Genomic DNA, 16994 nt, shown 5'->3' with positions numbered 1-16994 from the left:
TGGAGGATTCAAAGCTAACCAAAAGGTCAGAGGTGAGGAGAGAGCCTTGAGATGACTAGAGAGTGACTGGAAGATCAGGTATAGGCCAATGCTGTGTTGATGTTGTGAAGCCCTGCCTGTCCTTCCAGATTCACACGATTACGATCTATCACTCATTAATACAGGAAAGGCAGCGCGACTCTGGCCACTGGTGACCAACAGTTCAATTTGTCCCGTGACAGAGCAAATGAAAGTGCATCACTCCGTCTCCGGAGTTGTGACCACAGTGCGTGGGGAGGAAAGTGACAGATCAATGGGAGCATCTCCGAGCACGGTTTGCAGGAAAGCAGAGACTGCCTCGGAGAGCAAGGACGGGAAGGAAAGGGGGTTCCCTTACGCAGAAGCAGGGAACAGTAACAACAGGGCGAGTGTGGGGGTTGGGGAGTTTCTGGTTTATTTCTTGCAAACAGGATATTCATTCTGTTGTAACTTTTTTTTTTTTTTTTTTTTTTTTGAGGTATACTCTAGCCACAGGCTGACCTGGAACTCATTTTGTGGTCCCAGGCTGGCCTCAAACTCGCAGTGATCCTCCTACCTCTGCCTTCCAAGAGCTGGGATTAGCTCGTGCCACCACGACCGACCTGTTGTGGGAAATCTCAAGTTTGAATCATTTGTATTTCCCAACTTTTTTCTTTGGTGTTAGTTAGCTTTCCTCATCACTGTGACAGGATGCCTGACAGATAAATGGAGGGAAGATCCATTTTACTCATGGTTTCAGTCCACCATGGTGAAGGAGGATTTTGCAAAATAGCTTACACCATTGTAGATAGGATTAAATATTTTTATTTATTTATTTGCAAATAGGAGACAGTAAGAGAGAGAGAGATAGGCAGAGAGAATGGGCACACCAGGGCCTCTAGCCACTGCAAATGAACTCCAGAAGTATGTGTCACTTTGTTATCTGGCTTTACATGAGTACTGAGGATCAAACTCATCATTAGGCTTTGCAGGCAAGTGCCTTAACCACCAAGCCATCTCTCCAGCCCCTCAGTGGGTAATTAAAAAATTTTTTTTTTGTTTAAAGCAGAGAGAAATCAGCAGAGACAGAAAAGAGAGAGAGAGGAGTACCAGAGCCTCTAGCCATTGCAAATGAACTCCAAATGCATGTGTCACCTTGTGCATCTGGCTTATGTGGGTCCTGTGCAATTGAACCGAGGCCCTTAGGCTTAGCAGGCAAATGCCTTAACCACTAAGCCATTTCCCCAGCCCTGCTTTGGAACTTTTCAAATCAAAATCTTTTATCTGAGTGTGGTGGTTTGATTCAGGTGTCCCCCATAAACTTAAGTGTTCTGAATGCTAGGTTCCCAGCTGATGGAGATTTGGGAATTAATGCTTCCTGGAGGCGGTGTGTTGTTGGGAGCGGGCTTATGAGTATTACAGCCAGTGCCCCTTGCCACTGTTTGGCACACTCTCCTGTTCCCGTTTGCTCACCTTATGTTGGCCAGGGTGATGTCCACCCTCTGCTCATGCCATCGTTTTCCCGCCGTCATGGAGCTTCCACTCGAGTCTATAAACCAAAATAAACCTTCCCCCACCAAAAGCTGCTCTTGTTCGGGTGATTTCTGCCAGTGATGTGAACCTGACTGCAACACTGGGCATGGTAACTAGCACTTGTAATCCCAGCACCTGCACTGCTGATGCAGGAGGATCACCATGAGTTCAAGGCCAGCCTCAGGTACACAGTGAGTTCCAGGCTAACCTGGGTTACAAAGTGACTGTGTGGGTGTACACGGAGACCAGATGAAAACCTTGAGCATCATTTCTCAGGAGACATCCACCCTTTTATGAGAGACTTTCTCTCACTGACCTAGAACTCACTAATTAGACTGTCTGGCCAGCAAGCCCCAGGGATCTGCCTATTCACCTTCCACCATCCCAATGCTTGGATTACAAGCATGTGCCACCACACCTGGCTATTTTATGTGAGTCCTGGGCTCCTCGGGTCCTCATGCTGGTGAGGAAAGCACTTTACCAATGGAGCTATCTCCCAGGTCCTCAAGGAGTAAATCACCCAAATCTTTTATGAGAAATCATGTATCATTAAATGATACTAAGTAACAGACAACATATTGAATAATACTTATTCATTAAAGTAGGTTCTTTAAGAACGGAAACCTGCTCCCTCATGCTGATTCAGATTTAATAATAAGATTTAATAAGGACCATTCAGTAGACTGTCAGCGGTGAAACGGCACTACTTCAAACTCAGACCTTTCACTTATTTATGTGGACTTTTCACTAAAGCAATCTGAATTCATGAAAGATTATTACTATCTTAAAAAGTAACAGTACTAGAGCTATCACATGGTCCTCTTTTATGACCTCAAATGGAAACCTATCATTTTAATTTGACAGAGACTTTTAGAATTCTTATGAATTCAAAACCTTGCAGGGTTCTGGGATTTACTTGCTAGTGTTTATATAATACAGCTGAGACAGACAACAAACTAGTTGTCAAAGTCCATAGCAATAGGCCAAATTATAATTCTGAATGACACGAAAGCCCATTCACGTGGGAGTATAGGTTCCCACTTAGCCCCTCTCCCAACAGAGCCCCAGGTGCATAGGAAGGCGGCCGCTTGCCCTCGGGTGGGCAACATTCCCCGTGTCCCCCTTCAGGACGGCCGACTCTTCTCTCGCTGCCTGCTGTTGGCTGTCTCCAGCAAGCTGCCTCGTGGTCTGAGTGGGCCAGAGGCTTCACATAAACTGAGCAGGGAAATAATGAGATGTTTCTTTGGGGTAGCTGCTGTAGAAGCCACTTATGGAAAAGACCACATTAATAAATTATAATTGTTTTTGCCAATGGAAAATTATAAGTTTGCTGTTTCAGTCCTTGGCATGGAGTCTTTGGTCCCTCGTTGTTGAACGGACTTTGTTCCAGTTGGCTTTCTGGGCCAGGGTCCTGGCGTACCATCAGAGGAAAGTAATTACAAAGAGTCTTCGAAGGATGAGGAGCACTGGCAGCTTACCAGATGGGGGTAATCATGAATCTCCGAACAAACCCATGACTAGACAGAAGCACCATTTGTCTCCTTGACTCCATAAGCGGAGTCCACGTCTCCTGAAACAAGTGCACACCGAGAGCTGAAGGTCTGCTTAGGGTGTGTGTGGGGGGGTCGGTTATAATCAGCAAGGAGGGCTGGGGGCAACGCTCATTGGGGTAAGCCAAGACAGAAAAGAGAAGGGTGAGGGCCTATCAGGTGGTTATCTGGGTGAAGATGGAAATGGCCAACATGGAAGCCCAGATGCAGGGATGCCCCGGCGCATGCGCACCGCTCCTGGCTCAGCAGAGCAGTGCAGGGTGGCTAGGCAGGGCCAAGCTTTGCTGTCCATGGGGATGCCTTGAGCAGAGACTTGACAAGTGGGGATCACCTCAGCTGCTGGCTGGAGCATGTGATGAAGGCAGGTGACTGTGATACTCTAGGGAGGCAGGAGGGGAAATAGTCACAGCCTTTGTGCGTGTAAGTTTTTCCAGGTAGGGTCTCACTCTAGTCCAGGCTGACCTGGATTTGACTATGTAGTCTCAGGGTAGCCTTGAACTCATGGCGATCCTCCTACCTCTGCCTCTTGAGTGCTAGGATTAAAGGTGTGCGCCGCCACGCCCAGCTCTGGCTCTAAAATTCTGAAGGTGGACTGCAGACACATTGGATGTGCACTTTGCTAAAGAAGTTAATGAATTTGATTAGAGAACGAAGTTGTCTTTATCTGGAGCAGGGACAACTCCAAGAGCAAGGAGCAGGTCGGGGAAAGAGCCGGAGCCTGGCTTTGCGCAGATCAAGCTGGTGACATCTCTTAGACACTATGAGATCAGTAGAAAGGGGAAATATAGTGGTTGAAGCTGGGGACAGGCCCACCCTGATGCAGAGTGGGAAGTTTCACAGCAGGCAGATGGCATGACCTATGAGGATGCTTAAGATCCCAAGGTAAACAAGCTAGGCAGACATTAGGTCTGGGATTGACACTGAGCCTTGAGCACTCAGGGAGGCAGAGGACCAAGGAAAAGGTAGTCTGAGGGTTTGGTGTCCTTGATGCCCAATGCAGGAAGTGTTTCTAGGGAGGAGGGGTGAACTCTGTCTGCACAGACCTGTGCAGCACTTATAAATATGTACTTGCACAAACACACCACACAGACTATGTGCACTCACAGGGAGTTTTGGATCCATGGTGTTCCACTATATAAAATGACCTAGAACTTTTCTTCCACTCCATCTACTGGGAGAAGTGCTCATGACATCCACTTTAATGTCTGGGCCATATTTAGTGAGTAGACCAGAGTTAAACTTTTTCTCCTATATCCTCCCCAATCATAAAATTCTAGACTATACTGCAATGACATCTTGTGCATTGATCTTTTTTTTTTTTTTCATCTCTGTGAGGATGTCTCTCGGGGATGAATCCCTAGGATAGGGTTGCTCTGAGCCACTCTATGCCCTTTGATGTTCTGATTCTAGACTCTCTCCTGGGAAGCTGCACTAATGAGAGATGCAGTCAACATGGAACAGCTGCTGCTGAAGAAGTGCTGGGACAACATTCCATGCAAATGCCATCTAGCCGGGCCTTCCAGGCATAGAGGGGACACACAGCTATATGCATCATCAGATCTGCCGGCTCCAGTTCTCTGCCTGGTAGGTCTGGCTCAGACTGGTTTGTGAAAGTAAAAGCCACCCATCCACGAGGGTGGAACAGCTCTTGGGCTGGCAGGATCTCCAGCTGAGCCACCCGACTCCATTACGTCCAGAGCCAGTACAGCAAACTGTGGCAGATGTGCCTTCTGTGAAATGACTGTAATTAACTCCAAAGCTTTCTCCACACTCTATGTCTGCTGGCTGGATGTGTCATCTGCTGTTAGAACAAGCCCACTGTTCTCCCTTTACCTTGTTGTTCTGGGCCAAAGCAGGACTCCCTCACCTGTCTGGGCACATACTGAGTCTTGGAGAGTGTCAGCATGTCCTACACACTCAACAGCAACCTTGCAACCGTCAGCTAGGAACTTGCTGACAAGCCTTTGCATCTTCGGGGCACTGAAGGGCCAAGCACTTAGTTATGTACTTCTGAGAGTACAGAGAAATGTTCTGAGAGAGCTTTCAAGTCAGAGAAAAAAAAAATGCAGAGCCATGTCTAGAATTCTTATTTTTCCCATTTGCAGATCTGTCTATTAACAGCCGCAACCCATGCCTCAGGCCCCACTGCAGGTGCCAGATTCCCAGGAACACTGACTCTCAACACATCAGGAGAGCTGGGCAGGGGCGTATCCGATAGCTGGGAGTCTGAAGAAGGTTCCGGATGGGGTGATCTGACCATAGGCTTTTCAGTTCTTGCAGTGTAGGGACCTTTTGCTGTGACAGCCCTCCACCAGAACAGGGCCCCAAACCACAGATCCAGCAATTAATCCACCAACACTATTCCCTCCTGGACTGATGTACTCCAGTCAGGAGCTTAAAAAGGAGGGTTTCCTTGTGCTGTAGTTGAGATCAGTCACTGGATCACAGCAGAGCACACAGCGAGTGGAAGGCAATCATGCTCTCCCCGAGTGACAGTTAGAGAGTTTACTATGAGGTAATGGTGTCCTCATACAATGCCTATGACCAAAGTCTGGCAGTGGCTACCACCCTGTCTTTGCTCCTCAGCAGCTCTGCAGGCCTCTGCTCACAGGGCCATGTAGTAATGCTCCCTGGTGCTGATAATGTCACTGCGGTCCTCCAGGAGCTCCAGCACTTGCTGCAGTGCCGCCTTGCTGAGGCCCTGGTAGAGCTTCAGCCGTGCACAGGCCAGGATGTGCATGACATGGCAGCCCTGCTCCGCATCTGTGGGGGAGAAAAGCAGGTGTAGGTGTGGGCAAGACCAAATGCTCTCCCCTCCCATTTGTCTCCAGACCTCCTGATCAGCACCAGCATCTTGACAAGATCCCCAGATGACTTTTGTTTTTGTTTTTTTGAGGTAGGGTTTCACTCTGACTCAGTCTGACCTGGAATTCACTATGTAGTGTCAGGGTGGCCTTGAACTCATGGCGATCCTCCTACTTCTGCCTCCCAAGTGCTGGGATTAAAGGCGTGCATCACCATGCCCAGCTCCCAGATGACTTTTACACACATTACAGTCTGAGGAACACTGGTCTAGATGACCACACACACACACACACACACACACACACACACACACACACACACACAAAACCCAGGCCCCTATGCTAGCCCATTGACATGGGTGTACTGCTCAATGCCTCTGACCTTCAACCTTCAAGGATTGTCAACCAGTAATTTCATATTCATTATTTAATGGACTTTTAATGCTTCATAAGCTTTTTTCCCTAGTGACATTACACACATAAGCACACAAATTCAGTACCGAACCTCTGGCTTCCCAGATTTATAGCAATCAGCCTTTCCTAAAAATCCTGTCTTCCTAATTCTGCCTCCCAAGGGATTCCTACCTCAGGCCCGTCACATGCCTCCTCACTGGCTTCCGTCAGCTCTTAGAACTGACAGTTGTGGTCTAGTAATCTTTTACCCTCTATCCCAAACTAAGACCATTTGGTATCCAATGCTGAAAGCTGAGGCTAGTAACCCCCATGCCTCATTGGCTTCCATGCAGAAGGTTGTGACTATTTAGGGGTCATTAAATCCATTTTCATGGGTTGTGATTACCATTCTCTTTTCTTACCAAGCAGACTAAAATAGACTAAAACAGAAAAATTACAGAATAGATTGCATTATAATTAGGGTAAGTAGTTACTTTATTTCATATATACATCTCAGCACTAGAATTATCTAAGTACTGCATCATGACATAAACCATTAGCCTGAGTGATGGAAGCTCATCACCAAGGGCGAACCCTCCCACTCCTCACAGCAGGACCGCGTGGAGTCGGCACTGGCGTGCACAAGCTACGTATCCCCTTTGCTGTCACACGGTAACAGGCCTCGAGGTACTGAGCAGTTTAACTCTTGTGCACTTTTGTCACCTTAGGCCAGTCACAGCATCTCCAAGCATCAGTTTTCCTCTGAGGGGGCCTCCTACACTTTTAAGACCTTGGTCCTGAGCTAACAGAGATTAGATTGCGACCTCTAGTGGCTTTTTCCACTTATTACTCTTTAAAAATATTTATTTACTTATTTGAGAGAGAGGGAGGGGCAGAGAGAGAATGAGAATGAATGAGTGCACCAGGACCTCCAGCCACAGCAAATGAAGTCCAACTGCACATGCCACCTTGTGCATCTGGCTTATGTGGGCATGGAGCATTAAACATGGGTCCTTCGGCTTCACAGACAAGAGCCTTAACCATTAAGCCTTCTCTCCAGCCCTCATTCATTACTCTTAGCTGGCTTATTGTTCTCCATGTTTCCAGGTTGTTTCTTTGACATTTACTAGAAGAAGTTTTTGAACACCTACTGAGCAGGCCAATGGAGAACTGATGCTGGAGGCCACCATATCTGAGTGCAAGTCCTGCCTCAGCTACTAGGTAATAAAACCAACTATTTCCCAGCATTCAGGGAAAAGAAGACCCATAACAGGTGATTTCTATGTGGGGAACTAGCTGATTCTAAGACATACCCACAACCTAAGGGGATGCACACATCCCACCTTCACCTGAAGAGGATGCAGCCCTTCCCAAGAAGCAAAGACCCTGAAAAGCTAATAGTATCACACAGTGGATGTGCTGATGGAAAACAACTCGGCAAAGCGGCATGCATGTGCATGCACACACACACACACACACACACACACACACACACACGTGTACACACAACCTGTCTATTTCTACTTTTTCTTTTTCCAGGTAAGGTCTCACTCTATCCCAGGTTGACCTGGAATTCACTATGTAGTCTCAGGGTGGCCTCGAACTCATGGCGATCCTCCTACCTCTGCCTCCAGAGTGCTGGGATTAAAGGCGTGAGCCACCATGCCTGGCTTACTGCCTCTTTTTAATATGAAGATAGGCAATACAGACTTTAGAAAGTGACAGAGTCAGGGCTGAAGAGATGGCTTAGCAGTTAAAGCGCTTGCCTAAGGACCCAGGTCCAATTTTCCAGTGCCCATATAAGCCAGATGCACAAGGTGGCACTCGCATCTGGACTTTGTTTACAGTGGCTGGAGGCCCTGGCACACTCACTCTATCTGCCACCTCTCTCTTTCAAAATAAGTAAATAAATAAAAAGAAGAAGAAGAAGAAAAAAAAGTGACCAGGACAGTGGCTCAGGAGCCCTGCTGTTCCTGATGGCACACGGTGGCCATATTCAAACAATCCCCTATCAGCCCTCAGGGGACTAAGGTAGGCTTGTGGTATACAGCCCTGTCCCTATCGAGGGCTCAGCCTCTGCTCAGATTCTTATAGATGATGGAGTTCAAGTCATCCTACCCTTCATCCTGGCGAGAAAAACCTCAGTGCTCATTTCAGATGAAATAAAGTTAAAAAAAAAAAAAGCTGGGCCAGGTGTGTTGGTGCATGCCTTTAATCTCAGCACTCGGGAGGCAGAATTAGGAAGACTGCTGTGAGTTCAAGGCTATTCTGAAACTACATAGTGAATTCCAGGTCAGCCTGTGCTAGAGTAAAACACTACCTCAAAAAAACCAAAGAGAGAGAGAGAGAGAGAAAGAAAGAAAGAAAGAAGGAAGGAAGGAAGGAAGGAAAGAAAGAAGGAAAGACAGAGGTCAATTATCCCTCTGGACATATGAGGAAAACTGCAGCAATTCAGAAGACAGAGGCCCTTAACGTTTGCAATACTACTGCCAATGGCCTTCAGAAGCCAATGCTGGGCATAATTCAAGGTAGGGACAGCGTAGAGTGCAGACTGGCCTAGGGTTTCTAAAAGCAACCAACTGCGTTTGTGAGTGCACACAGCATCTATGGGGAACAGTCAAGAACTGCTGAGAACTGGGTATGTGCAGGGGGAGTGCGCCTGGGTTTAGCACTGGGAGGGAAGTTTGATTTTCTGTGTGTTTTTGCACTGCCTTACTTTTTAAGATTCACAGACATTATTTCTGATGATCTCTACTGTTATAGGTTATGACAATAGGCAGAGTGGTCACATCAGATAGTCCCTATAAGGTCTCTTGCCAGCATTCTGTCACTTAGGCTCCTGGAACACTCAGAAGCCATAGATTGCTACTAGAAAATTTTCAGTGCCAGGGATGGGATACCTTCCGGTGAGCTGTTGGATAGGGAGGTCCCTGATGCCCCCAAAACATTACAGGCCATTGCTGAGGCCCTTGGTTTCAGGATAGATCGTAAGACCCTGTTGCTTAAGACTCCACATACTCAGGCTGCAAGGTCACTGAGAAATCCTGCTGGAGCTGAGCTGAAAACCTCCTCCCTAGACAGCAGACAAAAAGCTACACTGCATGCAGTTCAATGGGAGAGAGAGAAATCACCAGTGGAGATACTCAACAGTGGACAGCAAGCCTTAAATTTGGCCAGCCAGGCCAAATGAGCCAATGGGTGCAAGAGTGGCATGTCTGTTATGGGGGAAACCAACCATTCTCTAATTGGACTAGAGGCCCATTCCACAGGAGAAAATATATCCCTGATACTGAAAACCTACAACAGTAAGCACTTCTCTTAATGTTCATACCCATATATTAATGCTACTCTCATTTTTGGTTACAGACCTTCTTTTTTTTCAGATGGCAGTGACCTTGGGATGACTCAGAAGGCACCATGGTGATGAGAAGTGACAGAGGAGTATTCAGCACTGAAATCTCTCTATCACATCTTGCAAGGCTTAGGGTCCATTGTGGAAGAGGTGGTAGAAAGAATGTAAGAGCCAAAGGAAGGGTAGGACTCCTTACAGACACAAAATAGCCTGGATATCCCTGACCTCACAGTGCTTGGCACTACCTACACAAGACCATCAAAATCGGAGGAAAAGATGATGACATCAAAATAAAAGAGAGACTGATTGAGAGGAGGAAGGGGTATGATGGAGAGTGGAGTTTCAAAAGGGAAAGCAGGGGAAGGGAGAGAATTACCATGGGCTACTGTCTACAGTTATGGAAGTTGTCAATAAAAAAATAAACTAAAAAAAAATTGCTCAGTGGTTAAGGTACTGTTCTGCAAAACTTAAAGACCCAGATTCGATTCTCCAGGACCCACATAAATTTGGAGATTGTTTGTAGCAGCTAGAGGCCCTGGTGTGCCCATTTTCTCTCTCTTTCCTTTTTTTTTAATTTTTGTTTGGTTTATTTTTATTTATTTGAGAGCAACCGACAGAGAACGAGGCAGGGGGGGGAGGGAGAGAGGGAGAGAATGGGTGCGCCAGGGCTTCCAGCCACTGCAGACAAATTCCAGATGCATGCGCCCCCTTGTGTATCTGGCTAACGTGGGTCCTGGGGAATCGAGCCTCGAACCGGGGTCCTTAGGCTTCACAGGCAAGCACTTAACTGCTAAGCCATCTCTCCAGCCCTTCCCTATCTTTCTTGCAAATAAATAAATAAAAATATTTAAAAAGAAAAATACTAACTGGATTGGAGAGATGGCTTAGCAGTTAAGGCACTTGCCTGAGAAGCCAAAGGACCCAGGTTTGATTCCCCAGCACCCACATAAGCCAGATGCACAAGGTGGCACATGTGACTGCTGTGCCCATTTTCTCTGTCTGTCCCCACCAATAAATAAATCAAGTATTTTTAAAAAAACACTAATTGGGCTGGAGAGATGGTTTAGCGGTTAAGCGCTTGCCTGTGAAGCCTAAGGACCCTGGTTCGAGGCTCGATTCCCCAGGACCCACATTAGCCAGATGCACAAGGGGGCGCATGCATCTGGAGTTCATTTGCAGCGGCTGGAGGCCCTGGCGTGCCCATTCTCTGTCTCTGTCTCTCTCTGTCTCTCTCTCTATCACTTTCAAATAAATAAATAAACAAAAAATTAAAAAAAAAACACTAATTGAAAAAGGCAGGGCTGGAGAGATGGCTTAGCGGTTAAGCACTTGCCTGTGAAGCCTAAGGACCCTGGTTCAAAGTTCAGCTCCCCTGGACCCACATTAGCCAGATGCACAAGGGGGCACACATATCTGGAGTTCGTTTGCAGTGGCTGGAGGCCCTGGAGCGCCCATTCTCTCTCTCTCTCTGCCTCTTTCTCTGTCTGTCACTCTCAAATAAATAAATAAATAAGAATAAAATATTTAAAAAAAAAAGAAAAATGCAAACCTGAAATAGGCCATGTTTCATTGTATCTTTATAACAATTACCTGCAATACTATGATTTGATTACTTCCAAATGAATTATTTTACTATTAGCAAATAAAAGCTAAGTGGTAAAAAAAAGAATTTGGCTCCTGGGAATTATTAGTGTCAGGGGATTGGGATGTATCTTTTGGCGGCTCACATACACAGACCAAGGGCCTGTCCACCTCACACACTCACCAAGGCAGGAACTGGCCTGGATGCAAACCTGTCACTCTCACTGTGCCTCTGGTTATGTTCTGGTAAGAAGGAAGTGCCAAATCCTTATACTTGTTTCATCAGGTGCCAGGCTTTAAGCTCTTCCATGCCAGAGCAGATCAAACTACGAGTGCAGCAAAGGGACCTGCAACCAGAGGCGGAGCACCTTCCCTCCCCTCCTGACCAAGGGATCTCACTGCTGTTCAGCATCCCCTAAGCAAGGGGCAGACAAGCTTCTCCTCATCTAAAGGATACTTGGGTTTCACTATGTAGCTCAGGCTGGCCTCAAACACTCAACCCTCTGGCCTCAGCCTCTGGAGTGTGCTACCACACTGGCCGGGACGCTTGCTCTTACTGTTCTGAACAAGTTAAACAACATTCATTTTCTCACATGAAAATCAGATTGCTTTCAGTTTCTGTTAAGACTAGCTGCCACACCACTGTGGGCCCTGACCCCAGTGGGTCCTCAACACCATGCAGAAGACTCGTCTCTGCTCTAACCACTGACTCAGTTGGAGCAGGTCCAGACCCTGGTCTGTCGGGGCTAAAAAGAATGAAAGACTTTTTTGGAGAGGAAGAAAACACTCAGGGCAGTGACAACCCTCTCCACTTCTCTTCCAGTGCCATGTGCCGACCTAAGTCACTATTCATTATTAGCATATGTTTGCAAACAGTGGACTCTGAGGTCACCTTCAACACTGACCATTTGACACAGGATTTGAAGACAATACTTTCTTTCTCTCGCTGTTGTAAAAATGTCATGTGTGTTACCATACTCAGCCACAGTTTGAGCATCTAACCACTAGGGGCCGACCTAACTCCACAAAACCCAACTATTTTCTAACCCATTTCAACTTCAACTTACTAGCTTCAGAGATGAGAGGGCAGTTTCTAAGATATAGTTCACCACCCATGAGTTGTGATGTCTACAGCCCTTTTGTTTAACACTGAAAGGCCTTGTGTTGGAAGTGAGGAAAAATGTTAGGTTTATGTTCAAAGCCTTAAATTAAGCAAGGATCGGGTGGAGGCCGCCACGGTGCAGCAGATATTCCTGGGTAGTTTACCTGGCCATCCCCAGGTTGTCCCCTACAGGATTAGAAGTGGGACATGACAGATGCTTAAAGAGTTCCAAGGTTGGCACTTCCATGCAGCCAAGGTCCAAGCGACCATGCTGGCACAGCATGCACTAAGAGGGGAGGCAAGTGAGGCTCAGAGGTCCTTTCCAAGTCAGTACTGGGAAAGGCCTGTGCCTCCCGACTCTCCGTCTAGTTTGGAGGCGGGACCCCTGGATGCAGCAGGGTTTGTTACCTGATCTTATGCTACTTACGATTCGGTTTCTGGCAGTCTTCCTGAATAAGCCGATGGATCTTTTTGTGCAGGTCTTTGTCTTCTCTGGTCACCTACGTGGAAAAGGAAGGCAGCAGCTGTGTCATTCATACTTCCAAGTCAGTTTGCAAGCTTGTCCAACATTCCAGAAATGTTCACCCCTACCAGAGATGCAGTTTTGATACTTGTCACGCTGCAGCTCAGCTTGCTGACTTGTCAGCCGCTGTGGTGAGGTGGAATGTCAAGCCTCTGCTCTGTCATTCTTGCCCTGCCATGGTGAATCTTCCCCTCAGAACCGTAAGCCAAACCCTTTCCTCCCATGAGCTGCTTTTGGTCAGGTGTTGTGCCTCAGCAATGAGAAGGTAATTACAATAGTGGCCATGCCTGGCTTTTTGGCTTATTTATTTATTTATTTGAGAGCGACAAACACACAGAGAAAGACAGATAGAGGGAGAGAGAGAGAATGGGCACGCCAGGGCTTCCAGCCTCTGCAAACGAACTCCAGACGTGTGCGCCCCCTTGTGCATCTGGCTAACGTGGGACCTGGGGAACCGAGCCTCGAACCGGGGTCCTTAGGCTTCACAGGCAAGCACTTAACCACTAAGCCATCTCTCCAGCCCCCCCCCTTTTTTTTTTAACATGGATGCTGGGGACTGAACTCAGGTCTTGAGCAGCAAGCATTCTTACCCACTGAGACATTTTCCAAGCCCTTGAATTCTGCTCTTTTAAAAATGATCTTAAACATCTGTAACACATTTATAACATTTCTCTTATTTGCTGCTATATTTTTATTTATTTATTTTGAGAGAGAGGAAGAGGCAGATAGAGAAAAAGAGAATGGGTGCACCAGGGCCTTCAGCCACTGCAAAAGAACTCCAAATGCATGTGCCGCCTTGTGCACCTGGCTTACATGGGTCCTGGGGGATTGAACATTTGACTTTGCAGGCAAGCACCTTAACCGCTAAACCATCTCTTCAGCCTGCTGCTACATTTTTGATTCAAGTTTCTGACATCCATCCCAGGACTTCTTCCTCTGGGTTCTGACAGTGATATTGTTTATCTCTAGTTTCTCTTCTACTAAGCAAAAGGAAAAATTAAAGGGAAAACAGCAAAGAAAAGCCAGCACAGGAGTAAACCCTAGACTATACATCCAAATGCTGTGCTCTCAGAGGCAGAAACAAGCAAATTTCTTTCTCAACAAGTTCTGGCAAGAGGAAAGCAGGCACCAAATGGGTTTCAGCTTCATGTTTTATAATACATTTGATAACAAAAGAAGGAGGGGAGTGGAGAGGGGAAAGAAAGGGGAGAGAATAAAAGAGGGAGGAAGCAAGTGAGGGAAAGAGAACCACAATGAAGAAGGTAAACGGGGAAGAGAGGGAAGAAGGGAGAGGTGGGAAGAAAGGAACAAATAAAGGGAGGGGAAGAAAGAAGGGAAGCACAGGACGACGACGAGGAGGAGGAGCCTAAGCCTGGAAACAGCTTCAAATCTGCACTGTGGAGAGAGCCCACGCGACCTGGGACCTACAGAATGGGGACATTTATAATGCAGCACCTGACGTCTTCTAACTCACAGGGTCACTGAGAAGATCCAATGAAGTGATATGTGAGAGCTGCTCAAAGCCAGAAAACACTAGACAAACAGAAGTGCTGACATTATGATGGTGACCGTGTCCCCAAAGCTGGGCCCCAGGAGAAAGGCAAGCGTGGAAGGGGTGGGGCGCAGTCGCAGTAGAGGACACGAGGTCTGCTCTCGCTTGATCACCCCCATCCAGCTCATGGTGACTCACAGGAGGAAGTGCCCAGCCCTGCCGCACCTCACCCGGGATGCTGCTTCCCAGGAAGGGCTGCTTTCCACAGAACCCCACAGAAGGCACCCCCAGAGCGCGAGTGGATGCTTGTCCTAAAGGGGCTCAAGCTCAGCTGCTCCGCTTGGCATGACAATGACCCCCAACTCTGAAGCAGCCTTCCCATTCCACAATGGGGCAAATTGTACTCCTTTATCCAGACTGGTCTGCCTCACCCTGAAGTTACTCAACAGACTTGGAAATCCCTCCTACTTGAACTCCCAAGGAGAAAATGCTCTGCGTTAAGGAACCTTCCCTCAGGAATCCTGCTTTTAAGCAGTGAGGCCCGTCAGTTCACGCTCCCCTTAAGCCACCTCTCAGCCCTGACACAGTGGTCCAGGGAGTCCCATTCTCAGCATGGCTCCTCCAATAAAAATGTACAGCAAGAAGCAAATTTTTAACTCTGAAAGAATGAGGCAAACAAGCAGCCATTCCAGTTCTGGTGGGAGGTCAATGGGCGAGGCTATCAGGGAGGCCAATTGGCCTGTGACACCCAAAAGCTTAATTTAACCACGTGTCCTTTGCTCCTGAAACTTCCTTTTAAGGGTCAATCTTGCAGAAACACTGACCTGAATCTACAACAGACAGTTGTGAAGAAATGACAGCAAAAGCCAGACACACCATAAATATTTATCACATTATCAATGGGTTAAAAACTGATGCTAAGGGCTGGAGAGATGGCTTAGCAGTTAAGGCTCTTGCCTGCAAAGCCAAAGGACTCAGGTTTGATTCCCCAGGACCCATGTAAGCCACATAAGTATGTATCTGGAGTTCATTTGCAGTAGCTAGAGGCCCTGGTGTGCCCATTCTCTCTCTCAAATAAGTAAATAAATAGAAGAAAAAAATATTTAAAAGCCCATGATATTAAATACTCACAGTATATACCATGAAGATATCAGGAAGTATGAGGCAGATTCATATGTACTGACATGGAGAGGTGCCTGGTATGGGCTATTGTGGTACCAGAAAAGGCCATAGGACGTTAACTCTCAGCTGTTCTAGGAGACAGCGGGCTCTGACTGAAGACGTCTGTGGCTGCCTTCAGTTAACGGGGGAGGTGCTGCTGGCATCTGGGGAGTGACAAATAGCCTACAGCACACGGGACGCGTCCGCGCAGGTGCAAGGGTGGGGGGCTGCTGTAGCGATGACTGCTTTTTTGTTTTTTATTTATTTATTTGGGTTTTTTTGAGGTAGGGTCTCATTCTGGTCCAGGCTGACCTGGAATTAACTCTGTAGTCTCAGGGTGGCCTTGAACTCACAGCGATCCTCCTACCTCTGCCTCCCAAGTGCTGGGATTAAAGGCGTGCGCCACCATGCCTGGCCTTTTTTGCTTTTTAAAAGAATTATTTAAAAATTACTTATTTACAAACAGCAAGGGGGAGGGGGAGGAAGGGAGAGAATGGATGTACCAGAGCCTCTAGCCACTGCAAATGAACTCCAGATGCATGCACTATTTTGTGCATCTGGCTTATGTGGTTCCTGAGGAATTAAACCTGAGTCTTTAGGCTTTGCAGGAAAACACCTTTACCACTGAACCATCTCTATCCCTGACTGCTTTCTTAAAATCTGCCCAAAAAGAAAAAAAAAAAAGCCATAGAAGGGCTGGAGAGATGACTTAGCAGTGCTTGCCTGCAAAACCTAAGGACCTGGGTTTGGTTCCCCAGTACCCACGTAATCCAGATCTACAAGGTGGCACATGCATGTTGAGTTCTATTGCAGTGGCTAGAGGCCTGGGTGCACCCATTCTCTCTCTCTCAAATAAATATTTTAAAAAGCCATAGGAGCATATGTGCACCTAAGTGCACCTAACTGTGTGCACTTGCAAACGCATACACATTTATGTAGGATTTAGGTTAAAAGAAGTAGCTTGGCATCTTTACCTCTCCTCTTCCTATAGAACGTTGTTTCTAGTCTTCTCTCACTCTCTTGGGCCCTCTTGCTTTTTCCCTAGAGTGTACCTCCTCTCTCTCTCCAGTCTTTCCTTCTTTCATTGTTCCCCTCCTCTTACGCCCCCTTCTGTCTCACTCAATACAATACAGTCTTAAACTGAAGGGAGAAAAAGAGGTAACTTGGGCTGGGCGTGGTGAGGAACATCTGTGATCCTGGCACTCAAGAAGCAGAGGCAGGAGGGCTGTTGAGCTTAAGGCCAGTCTGGGCCTTAAGTGAGACTCTGTCTTGGGCTGGGGAAATGGCTTAGCAGTTAAAGGTGCTTGCTGGCACCCAAAGGCGCTGGCCCAGGTTTAATTCCCCAGCAGCAGCCATGTGAAGTGGATGCACAAGGTGGTGCGCATATCTGAAGGTCACTCTCTCTCAGATAAATAATGAATAATAAATAGCCAAACAGAAAGAAACAGCTTAGGGAAAGGTAAGAGATCTTACTTCTGACTACCTCCTAGTTGCTTTTTAAAACAA

The 16994-nt window shown here is 47.1% G+C and overlaps 1 protein-coding gene across 3 annotated transcripts in view; it reads right to left on the bottom strand.

The window, feature by feature from the left end:
• Window positions 1-4374: 4374 nt before the first annotated feature.
• Stn1 (STN1 subunit of CST complex) overlaps window positions 4375-16994 on the bottom strand; it is a 44161-nt gene continuing 31541 nt past the window's right edge. For all 3 annotated transcript variants that reach the window (XM_045138889.1, XM_045138888.1, XM_045138890.1), the window contains exons 9-10: window positions 12740-12812; window positions 4375-5843 (exon numbers count right to left, since the gene is read on the bottom strand). In XM_045138889.1, the coding sequence (XP_044994824.1) occupies window positions 5686-5843; window positions 12740-12812 (231 nt within the window). In that variant the 3' untranslated portion in view covers window positions 4375-5685. The remainder of the gene's footprint in view (window positions 5844-12739; window positions 12813-16994) is intronic.

This window comes from Jaculus jaculus, chromosome 1 (assembly GCF_020740685.1).
Source record: "Jaculus jaculus isolate mJacJac1 chromosome 1, mJacJac1.mat.Y.cur, whole genome shotgun sequence".
Taxonomy (NCBI): domain Eukaryota; kingdom Metazoa; phylum Chordata; class Mammalia; order Rodentia; family Dipodidae; genus Jaculus; species Jaculus jaculus.
Note: the sequence above shows the minus strand (reverse complement) of the source record. Positions and strands in the feature narration are given on the sequence as shown.